This window comes from Xiphophorus maculatus, chromosome 21, assembly GCF_002775205.1.
Source record: "Xiphophorus maculatus strain JP 163 A chromosome 21, X_maculatus-5.0-male, whole genome shotgun sequence".
Classification (NCBI taxonomy): Eukaryota; Metazoa; Chordata; class Actinopteri; order Cyprinodontiformes; family Poeciliidae; genus Xiphophorus; species Xiphophorus maculatus.
Genome location: NC_036463.1, coordinates 1,382,686 through 1,395,967, shown reverse-complemented (window position 1 = coordinate 1,395,967; position 13,282 = coordinate 1,382,686). Strand labels below are relative to the sequence as shown.

The window sequence follows — 13,282 nt, the reverse complement described above, 5'->3', positions numbered from 1 at the left end:
TAACACCTCTTGAATTATGAGATGTGTGTGGGTCAATGGAAGAATTATGGGCAACCATATCCCGAAATACTCTGCTGTCATGATCCCATTTAGCTGTTGCTATGGCAACTAGGATGATGCACAGATATTTGATTGGAAAATTGACTGATAAAGTAATCCAACTAAAATGGGCTGGCTTATTGGTTAAATTATTATTATCTAAACTCAGGACTATGTAATAATAATAATCAAGAAGCGCCATTCATTTCCTTTGCAGTGATTGGCTGTGGAGGTAAGGAAGATTGTAGACCTCAGCTTTTGCTGTAGAGCTAAGACGTTTCCATTGTCCGATTCAATGAACATTGAGGTATATTTGGTGTTTGAACTATTGAAAAAGACAGAAGGATTTTTAGAGGGAGTCTCAAGGAATCAATGCTCTGGTCCCCAACATACACGACTGCCAACATACACGACTAAAACACCTGTTGGTTGATCTACTTCAGCTGCTGAAATAGATCAACCAATAGAAATCCTTCCACTTTATCAAAACATTAAGTGCACTGAACTAATGAATGTGTGACATTTCTTTTGAGGAAAACTAGGGTCTGGGCATTCGGATCAGTGATGAAAAACAGAATGAAGTTAGTCAGGAGAAACATTCCAGCAGAGCTGTCACCACATCAGGTCAGTGTTAGGCATCACATCAGTTCTCACCTCAATATTTTCCATCTACAAAACTGTCCCTAAATGCTCTTATGAAATGGAAAACACTGCGAAGCCAGAGCTCAGAGTATCAAAGCACAAACGTCGTCATCATTTGCAGCATGCAGCTTGAGAACCGCTGTGTTCTCTCTAAATGACGTAGGTAGGTGTGTTTCTGCATGTGTTTACATTAGTTTCTCATCCAATATCTCCAGCTTTTCACTTTTATCTACTCTGCTAAATGTTGCTCAGAGTAACTTAAAAAAACCCCAACAAAAACAGAGACCGTGGGTTTAACAGTAATAACATGCTCACGTCCACGCCTGGAGGGTTGATGTCCTGTTACTACTAAATGTCTCCCTGATCCAACACACCTGAATCAGATGTTTATGACCTGCTCAGTCTGCAGTGAAGTTCTCCAGGGACTTGCTGATGAACTCATGGTTTGACTCAGGTGTGTCGAAGCAAAGACACATTCAAAAGTTGCAGGACATTGGCCCTCAAGACCTCTGAGGGCCCCTTGCTCTGGATGCTTTTCTGTAACAGTTTAAACATTTATTTCATGCGTTTAATAAAAATTCTGAACTGCTGATTAATCGTGTGAGACTGATGTATTCAGAACTCAAACTGTCCCCACACGTCGGTTGATCAGTTCTTATTTAACAATTTTTTTTAAAACTGTTGCAAAGGAACAAAATATATACTCCTTAATTACAGTGTCTTATAGATTTCTTTTGTCACTGAGATGTTCTTAGTTCTAGAGGTAAGTGAAAGAGATGAATGATTTTCCTCCTCACCTCCCCTGGTTTATGGCTGCAGGGTCTGCTCCTGAGCAGATATCCTCTGTCACATAGGGGTTTTTATCACAGCTGACATTCAGTGTGGTGTAGTTGGGTTTACACACAGTGAGGAAGTAGGGTGTTGGATAGCCAGTCATTAGCTGCAGAATGTCGGTAATAAGGGCGGTCGCACAGAGGCCAAACACATGAACACCTGAGGATGAAAGGTTTGACGTGAGACAACTGTACAAGAGGTCCAAAAATCATACCTGGGATGATAATGTGAGAAAATGCAACATGAATTAGGAAGAACCAAGCGTTTACTGGTCTTAAACCAAAAACTAAGAAAGTGAGCATACCAACAAAGCGGATGGCTCGGCGAATGAAAGAGTTGAAATTGCAGCCAGCTGCGTTGATGCTAGCCTCCGTTCCACCGCCAGTCTTCCTCCGAGAAAGGCAGCAGAACAAGATGGCCTCTCCAATCATGATCTGGAGAACAATCGCTCATTTATTGCATGTGCTTCCATGTAGATGTGGTGGGTAAAGATTTTACTGAGGATGACAGCAGACTCAACATTTAGTCTTCAATGTGTTTTTTGTTACTTACTTGCTAGGCTTAATCTTTACTGTACACATTGTGGTTGGTACTGAATCATTGTTGCCTTTAATAATGTTTACATAATTTCAGATCTAATCCAATTCAATGAAATTTTTGATATGGCGTCAATTCACATCATGCGCAATTATATCAAGCAACTTACAAGACAGACAGACACAACATATGATTTAATCAATCCAAGATGTTACAGTTTCATTCAAGTTATAAAACAAAGCAACTTTCATTCATTATTCCAACTGATAGAATGTTTTCTAAGTTATCCAAGCCAGTTGCATTAACTTCCCAGTGATCCGCCTCCAGAGCAAGGATGTGGGGAAAGTCAACAGTTGATTGCATCGAGCCATTAACTTAATTGAATTCTGGGCATGGTGGTGGCGCAGGGGTAAAGCGCATGACCCACGTACGAAGGACTTAGCCTATGGCCGTCATGGGTTTGGCCTGGACCGATGACCTTTGCTGCATGTCATCCACTGTTCTGTCAGATCACTATTAAAAATAAATTTCTTGTCTTTCCATGCTTGGTACTTGGCTGTCTGACGTGCAGTCATGGGGTGGAGGGAACTGGTTGTGTGACTGGGTGGGGCGGGGGGGGGATTGACCCCCTATATCTCCTGTGTCTCTATGGCTGACACTCCTGTGCCTTGATGACTGTCTACCAGTGTGTGGAGCGTTCACATTGCCCTGGGTCAGTGCCATATGTCTGTCTGCCTGGGGCGCTCAACGATGAGGTTCTGAGGCAAAAAGTAAGAATAAGTTCATCTAAATGTCCATTCATTCATTCATTCATAGCTCACTCTGTCTATCATTGCAATTTCAAAACACTTTATTAAAATGTGATGAACCTTTGAACTGCCACCCTCAGCCTCAGGTCATGTGAATGTCAGCTCAGTCTACAGATTCCATTTCACTTTGGAGCCCCAGCTGAGGTTGCATGTGAACTTCTGGCTGTATTATTGTACAGTTTATGAGAGTTTATACTTCTAACTGTACCTTATACAGTGAAATATTCTGAATAAAATAATTGTTTTAATACTGATATTTTCCCATATTCAACCATTTGGTTTTCCAAAGAAACAGGAACTCTGTGCATGTTTATGGTCTTAATACTCACAGTGATGGCTGGTCCAGCGAAGGCCAGGCTAAGCAGCATCAGCAGTGGGATGACCTCATGGTTGGGGTCAATGTAGGGCAGGCTCAGGCTGCGGTCGTGGCAGTTATACCCAGAATTCACTGGCTTGAACACATCGGTCCACTCCAGGAAGTAGAGACTGACCACAGATGAGACCAGGATGGGCAGCTATGGAGACCAGAGCCACACAGAGTTACCACACTTCCAGGTCATAAAAGCTGAAGCTTATGTAGATTTCCAGTCAATACTTTTTTTTATGGCTGTAGCTGCTGTAATGGCCTTTTGGATCAATGAGCATGTTAATTTGATTCAATGATGCATGGAAGATTATGGATGTGACCTATGAAAAGAAAAATGGAAGATGTTGAACGGAATTAACAACTAACTTGAAATGTACCCACTGATCCTAAATGTGACCACTAAACTATAATGAAAGTATATTTTACATATTTAGGGTTTAGAAACAACAGAGGACGAACAGTGAGACATCTGGTCAGATGTGTGGGATTAAAGCTCATCTTAACGTCTCAACACTGAACAGTTCTGTGGAGGCTATTGGAGCCAGGCATTCACACAGCTCAGCTGAGCTGCAGACAGCCTGAGAGACTATCTGCAGCTCAAATACATCATCACACCTAACCTGTCACAGAATAAGTGGACAGGACTTTGGGAGCTGAACAGGTCGGAGGTGGTGATGGCTGTTGGCAGGAAAGATCTTCTGCAGTGGTCTGTACTGCGCTGAATCTGAAGAAACCTCTGACTGAAGATGCTCTGCCTTCCCAAGACAGTGTCATGAACAGGATGGTCAGGGTTGTCCATTATTTTCTTGATCCTATGAAGAATCCTTCTTTGCATAAGAAGGATGGAAAGAAGACAGTCATCCTCAGAACAGAACCAGACTTCTTTATCAGGCTGTTGAGCCTTCTAATGTCCTTGGTTCTGATGCTGCTGTCCCAATAGATGAAGGCAGCAGAGATGATGCTTTCAACAACAGACTGACAGGAGATCTGCAACATTTTGTTGCAAACCTTGTACGATCTTAGCTTCCTACAGTCTGCTCTGTTCCTTCTTCTAGATGCTTCACTGTTGCGTCTCCAGTCCAGTCTGTTTTCTAGATGAACACCAAGGTATTTATATTCCTTAACCACCTCCACTTATTCTGCGATGATGGAAATAGGGTTTGATCTAACCCTGTTCCTACTGAAATCAGTAGGAACAGTAACAAACTGAAATCATTTGTTTTGTTCACATTTAAGATGAGATGCTTGTTCCCATACCATGACACAAAGCAGTCCATCAGCTCTCTGTACTCAACCTCTTGTTCATCTCTGATTCACCCAACAACTGCAGAGTCATCAGAGTATTTCTGTAGATGACAGAAGTCGGACTTGTGCTGGGAGTCAAAATGACTCCAGCTGTGTCTAATATTAAACATAACCTTTTGTTGTAATGATAAAAGTTATACAGTAAAATATACTGTATTTGATAGTACATGTCCTTTAGTCAAACAACACAGACTGCAACTAACAATATTTAATCATGTTTTCTTCATGACATATTACATCTAGGATAGCCAGTCTGCATAATGAAGCCCTGAGTGAATGGTGCTGTGCTCTACAGCTGGTTCTGTCTCTAGTATACACAGCTCTCACAGACCAAACACACAGCACCACTGCTTCAGAAACAATGCACAATGATTCAAATATCAGCAGTGACCAACAATAAGGATTCAAGAATTTTTTTAAATGTTTATTTTATCGTTATTTTATTATTAGTATCACTTGGAGTCACACTGCTGTGTAAGTAAACTGCCGCTAATACAGCCTGTGATAAATGTGTCAGATAAAGGCTTGTAAAGCAATCAGGTGAGTCCAAAAGGGTCACACAGCGTCTGCCATACCTGTCTGAATAAAGCCCAGTCTCTTCTGGGAGAGTTCTGCTTAGCCAGGGTCAGTTTTTATTTTAATGACTGAAACTATTACAAAGATATTTCATCAGTGGCTGTTTTTATTTATAAAATCTAAAGTTGGAATGAATTCTGACTGAACACAAGTGAAACTAATTCTGACAGGGTCGCCTGGACTGAGTCACTGCCTGAGAGGAACCAAAGAGCAGAGAGAAGAAGGAAGTTCAAACTATCTCATAATAATTGGACAAGAATCACATCCCAGGCTCCAGCATCTCTATGCTGACTTTCTAACCGTGCATCCAGACAGAGGTTTAAAGACGAGCGGCAAAAGCAGAGGAGGCGGATTAGCACAGCGCCTAACTGATTAAATCATCCAGGACAGTCTCTGCTACATGGATGCTACTATTTTTTTTATCTTACATTTCAAATTTTTTTTCAATGAGTGATCTTTATAATTGAACTTGAGACACGGATTCTGTTGTGGGTCAAATTGAATCACTGATTAAAATCAAGACTAATGAGTCATGCACAGAGTATTTCTGTTTACCCATCACTTCTGCTGAGTGTCCACTTAGAGTGGATGGAGTTTGTCCACAGGAACAGAAAAGGTTCCTGTCAAAAGTTGCATGAACAGCTGCTTTCTCACAGTTTCCTAGTGAAGTAAAGAGAATAGTGAGAAAGTGTGTGTGTGTGTGCATGTATATGTGTTGCGTGTGTGTGTGTGTGTGTGTGTGTGGGTGCGTGTGTGTGTGTGTGTGTGCGTGTGTGCGTGTGTGTGTGTGTGTGTATGGTGAAATATGGTTCATAGTTGCAAGGAAACAAATAGAATTGGACATTTTTGAACTTTTTTACCCTTCAACTTGACTGCCGGTGTTCGGTTTATCTGTGCTACCCGTAAATTCGTCCTACCTTGTGGTGATGCGCACATCGATGCTATGTCACATACTGTTTACTCAGCAGATTTCTTATAAATACATCCTACCTGTGGAAGTATCATTTCATGTGTTTTATTTCATCAAAGATTACGGTAAGCTTTATTTAATTTATTTTATATATGGCTTTCATTAAGCTGATGTATTACTTCATGTTTTTAATTTACATGACATCAGCTTGTAAACATATTTATGGTTTTAGTTTGCCATCTGCAAAGTCGTAAGTCATTGTTTGGTGGTTAATCAGGACAAAATACATTGTTTTATGCGCTATTTTGTCCCTATATTTTAAAAATATTTTAGTTTAATTACAGTCTTTTTTTATTAAACTTTTCTAAACAGATGTTGGTAGCAATACTATGTGGGAATGAAGCTGTGTAATACTGTAGTGTAATATTAGTGTATATTAATCATATCCTATCATTTCAGGAGTGACTTGCGCATCGGTGGACACATTGTGGCTGCGCTGCATCTGAAACAGACATACAGTGTATTAATGCTCAAAAAAGAGTTGCAGTGATCTGTATTTGTCTGTTTAACTCCAATAAAACGTGTTTCCCCTGTCTGATACTGTTTTATTCTTACAAACACCTCTGTATTTAAAATATTTTTTAACAGGTAGGAAATTCTAGTAAAAGGATTTATGTAGCTTTTCATTTTAAACGGGTAGGATATTCAGATGAAGGAAGTGATCTTGTGGTTTCGTCTTGTATATAAATTCTTCCAATGCTAAGCTAAGTATAACTCCTAAGCTTCCACTTCAGTCCCATCACTCAAGTAATGTTATTCAATATATTTAACATTCACACAACCCTCTATAGTTTTCTATTTGTAAACATGATGGTAGCAGTTTTGGACCAGTATCACTGACAGACTTAGCTATCTATCCGTGCTATAGGAACATCTGACAAGGTAGAACTGATAGTCAGAACACCTGTTCAAATTGACCCGAGTAGTATCTATTTAATATGTAGACGCGTGAGGGGGGAAGGGGGGAAGGGGGGGCGTTGCAAATGTGTAAAATGAACCATTTTTAATTTATATTTAGAGTGTACCTATTAAGACAAATAGAAAAAGTTTCATGCAAAAAAATATATTTTAACAATTTTTTTTTTTATTTGACCCGCAACATAGCAGGAGGGTTAACGCCACAGTGTCAATCAAATAGTTTTCTGAAGAAAAACTCAATGTTTTCAAGTTTCAACCCACATGTGGGTTCTATTGTTAGGATAACAGAAAGAATACCTCTGATTTCAGCAGAAACTTTCTGCAAAGCAGAAACTGTGTTGCAAATCACTGATTTTTCTAGATGTCAATCACAGAACCTTATCATAAGGCAGAAGGTGAAACCATTAACTTCCAGCTTTGACCTACTCTTAATTGCAGATTGTAAAGATATAAACAGCTTTAGTTTGCCGTCTGCAATGTCATTACTCTTGTAAATGTTTGGCTGTTAATCAGGACAAAATATGTTGTTTTGTGGGCTATTTTGTCCCTATACTTCAAAATATTTTAGTATAATTACTCTTTTTTTTTTATTAAACCATGCTAAATAGATGTTGGTAGCGACACTATGTGAGATTGAATCTGTGTAATAGCCATGTAATATTAGTGTATATTAATCATATCCTATCATTTCAGGAGCACAGTGACCTGCGCAGTTCAGTTCAGCCACTTTATCAAATGGCTGCATTTGAGAAAGTCTGTCATATGCATTAATGCGCAAAAAAGAGTTGCAGTGATTTGTCTGTGTTTAATTTAGTTCCAATAAAAACCTGTTTCCTCTGATACTGTTTTATTCTTACAAACACCTATGTATTTAAAATATTTTTTAACATGTAGAATATTCTAGTAAAAGGATTAGTGCATACATCTATAGCTTTTCATCTTGTGGTTTCGTCGTGTACATAAATTATCCCAATGCTAAGCTAAGTATAACTCCTAAGCTTCTACTTCAGTCCCGTCAGTCAAATAATGTTATCCAATATATTTAACATTAACACAACCCGCTATAGTTTTCTATTCGTAAACATGACGGTAGCAGGTTTGGACGAGTAGCACTGACAGATAGACTTAGTTATCTATCCGTGCTATGGTAGGAAATTTTGACGAAGTAGCACTGATAGTCAGAACACATGATGCCAGTTTGACTAGAGAGCTACAGGCCAGCGGTGAACTGGAGCATGAAAGCGTGTACAGCGGGAGGAGGAGTGACAGTTACCACAAGCTGCATGGGATCTTTAATCCTTTTCCACTCTAATGTAAATGAAAACCCAAACTTGTCCTGCATAGGACTCATTTCCTTCATGCTTTCAGCATTCTGCAAAGATTTTTGCCTCATAGTAGGTTTGATGGCCGACGTGCTTTACTTCGTATCCCTAATGAGAGTTACAAGCACAGAACGATATTTCTCTTCTGACCTACTTTCCCTGAATTCATGCACAGAAACAAATATAGATAGGGCTGCACTGTTGCTCTATAAGGCAACCTCTGGTTATTTTAGTTGCATTTTTTAATCTCTGTTGTTTACTAAAGGTGCACAGATTATAAAGGAGACATGTTTACCATCTAACATACGTTATTGTTGTTGATTCGCTGCATGTGTTAGCCAGCCAATCTTGTATCATAATACGTCCTGAGAGCATCATGCAGCTCTGCGTGTATTTGCAGGATAAAACAGATACCTGCATTGTGCAAATCGCCATAAATATCCTGCATATTTTGTTTTGGAGGAACATCCCAGATGAAAGCAGCACGCTGAAAGAAGATATAATTGAACTCATGTTCAAAATGAATCGATTCTTTAATTACATTCTTATTAAACGGGATGTTTTTCAGCTGATATTGGAGCGCAACTAATGGATCTTTGATGCCAGTTACACAACCACGTCCCCCCTCTCTCTGCGCGGGTTAGTGGGCCACCGGTGGGTGGAAAGCAGGACTCACCTCCACAAAATAGAAGCAGGGCAACAGGCTGACGCTGTCTTTGGTCAGGACCCCCTTCTCTCTAACAGACATGATCAGGCCTCCGGATGTCCAAACGGATCCAAAATGTAACAGGGGAAAGGAAGGCGTTCTGCCGGGATCAGGAGCCCGTCATGCCGCATGGGATCCAGAAGCTCAACCCGACAGCTGCTCGGACTCCAATCCAGCGGCTCGGTTTCCGCTCGGACCAGAACCGAATCTGCGCTGGTGGGGAGCTCCGGGTCTGGTTCTGAGCATGTCGCGCTGCCAGCTGTCAGATGGAGAGCGGGGCCGCGTCGACGTATGGAGGGAGGAGAGGAGAAGCATGCGCACTGAAGAGCAGCTATGACAGCAGTCAGACTAACTCCAGGCTCACATCCTCCTGCTTTACATTACGTTTTAGCATCTTCAGATTAAAATGTAACTTTAGTAAAACATTCCATTAATTAGACAGAACGTTCAGTTAGTTTGAGTTTACATGATGTGTTTGCGACAGACTGGCGATCTGTCCAGTGTGTACCTTGCCTCTCGCCCGAAACGTTCGCTGGAGATAAGCACCAGTACCCCTCCCGACCCCACTAGGGACAAGGGTGTACAGAAAATGGATGGACGGATGCTGTGTTGTAAAAAAGTGTTTGCTGCCATATAGTAGCTTCTGTTTTTGTTATTCTATCACAGGGCATATATTTCATATGAATTACATTTTAACTTAGCCTGAAAATAGAAAGTTGTTTTCAAATAACACTTTTGTTCATGATTAGAAAAAAACTCTCCAAAACAACCAGTTCTGAAAGAAAGAGAAAGAAAAATAACTGTTTTAATTCAATTTACTGGGTCATTCAATGGTGCTGCGCAACAAAATCCAAAACTTTATTCCTTTTAAGGCAGAGCCAGAGCTCACTGGTAAATCACATCTAATCCATCAGATTTGTACTAAGGTGACAGAACAAACCTGAGTTGTTAGAAACTGCTTAGTTAGTTCTGGATCTTGTGCTGCTACATATCACCATACAGAACAAACTATCGCAGGCTGACGATGGCTGTTGTTTGTTATTTTAGTATTAGTCGTTATTTTCATCTGATATGAGCTTATTTTGCTCTCAGTGTTCACTTTCAGCTTCCTGTGCAGCCCAGAGTTCAATCTTTATGTCCTATCCCTAATCTTGAACGACAGGCCCACTACAGGCTGGTTTAGCTTCTTCTTCCTGGTGCATAAAGCCATCAGCTTTCTGCATTGAATCTGCAACTCTGCCATCAGGGTCATATGACTGAGAAAACCTCCACATGTCTGTCTTCATCTTCTATCTCCACATCAGAGTGCAGAAGCTGTTTTATGTGGAGTAATGATTCTACTTTGCTTTTGATTATTTTTCTTTTCAGTCGAGACAAAGAAACACATTAGCTTGACTAGCAACAGTTGTCTGCAGAGTCTCTCCATCTCAGCAGAGTTTGTAACTACTTCAGCATAGTCATGGTAACGGTGTCCTCTTTCACTAGTCTCCCAGGTCTCTCAGGGTATGAGAACGGCCTGATCAAGGCAGATTTACTCATGGACCAGATTCCTCCCATGTCTTGATGATTTAACTGAACTCAAGGGGATGGTCAGGGCCTTAGAAGTTTTTTTTCCTCCATCCCCCAACTCTTTCTTTTTAAAACATTTTCTCTGATTGGTTGGAGTCTTTAGTTTTCATGCTATAATTGTAGCCAGGAATACCAATGAACCAGTGAATGGATTTCCAGAACCAGCTGCTGTTACACCACAATCACTGGAGACACTGACTGCACTCAGCTGATCTGTATTCTGCTCGATGTGAGGTCAGTCACCTTTAAGAGGAGTCAACATTTATGCAATTTCTTATTTTATGTTAAATATTTTTACTTTATTTTAATTTTCAAGAAATCAGTTTTCACTTTGGAATTAAATATGTTTTTTGTCAAAAAATCAAAATGTTGTTGTTTATCTTCCCTATGTAAAAAAAAGATTCAAACTGGTAAATAGTTGTGAGAGGCATTGTGTCAGTGGAGGAGGATTAGGGCCTCCAAAAAAGAAAAAGAATTCTGAGATTAAAGTCAGAATTCTTTTTTTTTTTTTTTCGGTGGCCCTAATCCTCTTCCATAGTGGACAAACGTCTGACCATGACTGAAGGTGTTGTGACAGTAGCAACATGTGTCACTTTGCAACTTTTAACAGCTCAGCTTTTAGACTGCTAAAGGTAAAGAGACACCGCATGGCGGGAGTCCTGTTACTGCTGCTGCCATGGAGACGGGGCTGGAAACACTTCTGCCCTCTGCAAGCAGAAGTGCTTGCAGAGGTGCTTCATAGAGCTCCTGCTCTATGAAATCCTAAAAGCAAAAACACCATGAGGTTATAGTAGCTTCTAATATCAGATAATTAATTCAATAGTAAAGGTCAACTTTTAAATATTTAAAAATGTGTTTGTGTAAACTGTTATGCACTTGGAATCAATAAAAAGTACTTGGCTTATCAAATGTAAATCCTAGTTTAACAACCATATAAGAATACAACCAATAAATACATACAAGAGAGGGCCTCCTTAATGAAACATATCCATAAGCTTAAATATAAAATTAAAGCCTCCAACACATGAATGCTAAGGACTGCATGTGTAAAGAGATAAGAATGTTCTCTCACCTTTCTACCTGTCCATAACTTCCCATTAGTTAGAATTATACATAAACTGGAGTTTAACATAAGATAATAAGTGTAGCTTTATTAAACTTTAATGTGTGACTTGTTGAGAGATGGACTATACTCCAACATGTTGGGTTTTATTTTTGGGGTTATTGTTGTCCTTGTGTTTAGGGGCAGGGTTTATTTTACACTTACATCACAGGAACCCTCCAGACAGACGTGATGGACATGCGCATGCGCTGTAGCAGCAAAGCTCCCTTCCACATGAGCAGGTGCAGGGCAGCTGAAAGGCAGAGGAAGGGGGCTCAGAGTGATGGAGCAGGCTGAACACTGCTGACTCTGTGTCCGTGCGCGCGCGCGCGTGTGTGTGTGTGTGTGTGTGTGTGTGTGTGTGTGTGTGTGTGTGTGTGTGAGACTGACTAGATGGTGAAGCAGCAGAAAACCACTGGCTGCTGTCTGGCTTCGGGAAGGCTGAACAGCACTGGGAGCAGACTCTTCTGCTCTGCTCTGTGTCTGAAGTAATATCACCCAGGCAGCGGAGCTACAGGAAGGTAACGAACCATCTAACTCCTGGAATGTAGATTTTACTGTGAGGCTCACAAACCTGAACTTATCTCACTGTTAGTTAAACTACTGTAGCTCCTTCTTCAGTTCAACAACTGCAGCCACATAATGCTCTTCTGTTTCTTTAAATAAGTGGGCAAAGATTCACAATGTAATCTAAAATACAAAATATGGATCAAAACCTTAATGATTCAAGTTTTGAGATTGTTGATTCTAAAGGATCTTAAGATAAGATAAGATAAGATAAGATAAGATAAGATAAGATAAGATAAGATAAGATAAGATAAGATAAGATAAGATAAGATAAGATAAGATAAGATAAGATAAGAGCCATGGGGCGAGATAATGATGTCTCAGTGCTGACAAATTTCTGCAAAGTGAAACAGCTGTACTAACAAGTGACATCTGAAATGAGGGACAAAAGAACATGACATCAAAGTGTAAATAAATAGAAACTGTTTCACATTTTAAGACAATACAACTTCATGGGTGTCATGTGAAATAAAGCAACTAAACAATCAAAACTAGGTAGATGGAGCAAATGATAAAATAGGAAAAAAAGAACCTTTAACCCGTCAAAGAAATGAATGTTTATCATGATTTCATAAGAAAGATTTTCTTAAAACAGTTGCTTTCCCAACAAATATACATTGTTGGGAATGTATGTTGGTATAAAGTATGTATACTTTATACATAATTTGTAAACAGTACATGAGACAGGCCCTGCAGAATCATTTATGCCTCTTTCATTACGCTGCCGTTATAAACTGCAAGAAGACAGGCTGAATATTCAACACAGTTATCTTCAAGGACATTTTCACTGTGTTTACAAGTCTACTTTTATATTCCTTTAGCAAGGCTCTAATAGAAGCAGTAGTAAGTAGTTAAAAGTTTGAACATGCTGAGGCAGGTATTCCAGCCTCAGCATGTTTAGATTTTCATACAATAGTAGCAGAATCTTCAAGTTGTTAATGAGTGAATTAAACATCTATGTTTAACTGTCCAAACACAGTCATGACATGCTTTCAGGCTTCTGTGTTGATGACTGACCA

General features: G+C 39.9%; 1 protein-coding gene across 4 annotated transcripts in view; it reads right to left on the bottom strand.

The window, feature by feature from the left end:
- Nucleotides 1-9,418, bottom strand: part of plppr4 (phospholipid phosphatase related 4) — a 38,363-nt gene extending 28,945 nt beyond the window's left edge. For 2 of the 4 annotated variants that reach the window (XM_023326238.1, XM_023326237.1), the window contains exons 1-4: nt 8,996-9,417; nt 3,191-3,376; nt 1,820-1,949; nt 1,479-1,674 (exon numbers count right to left, since the gene is read on the bottom strand). In XM_023326238.1, the coding sequence (XP_023182006.1) occupies nt 1,479-1,674; nt 1,820-1,949; nt 3,191-3,376; nt 8,996-9,067 (584 nt within the window). In that variant the 5' untranslated portion in view covers nt 9,068-9,417. Of the gene's footprint in view, nt 1-1,478; nt 1,675-1,819; nt 1,950-3,190; nt 3,377-8,995 lie in introns of all 4 variants that reach the window. The other 2 variants (XM_023326235.1, XM_023326234.1) reach the window with 2 other exon arrangements.
- Between the last annotated feature and the right edge of the window lie 3,864 nt (nt 9,419-13,282).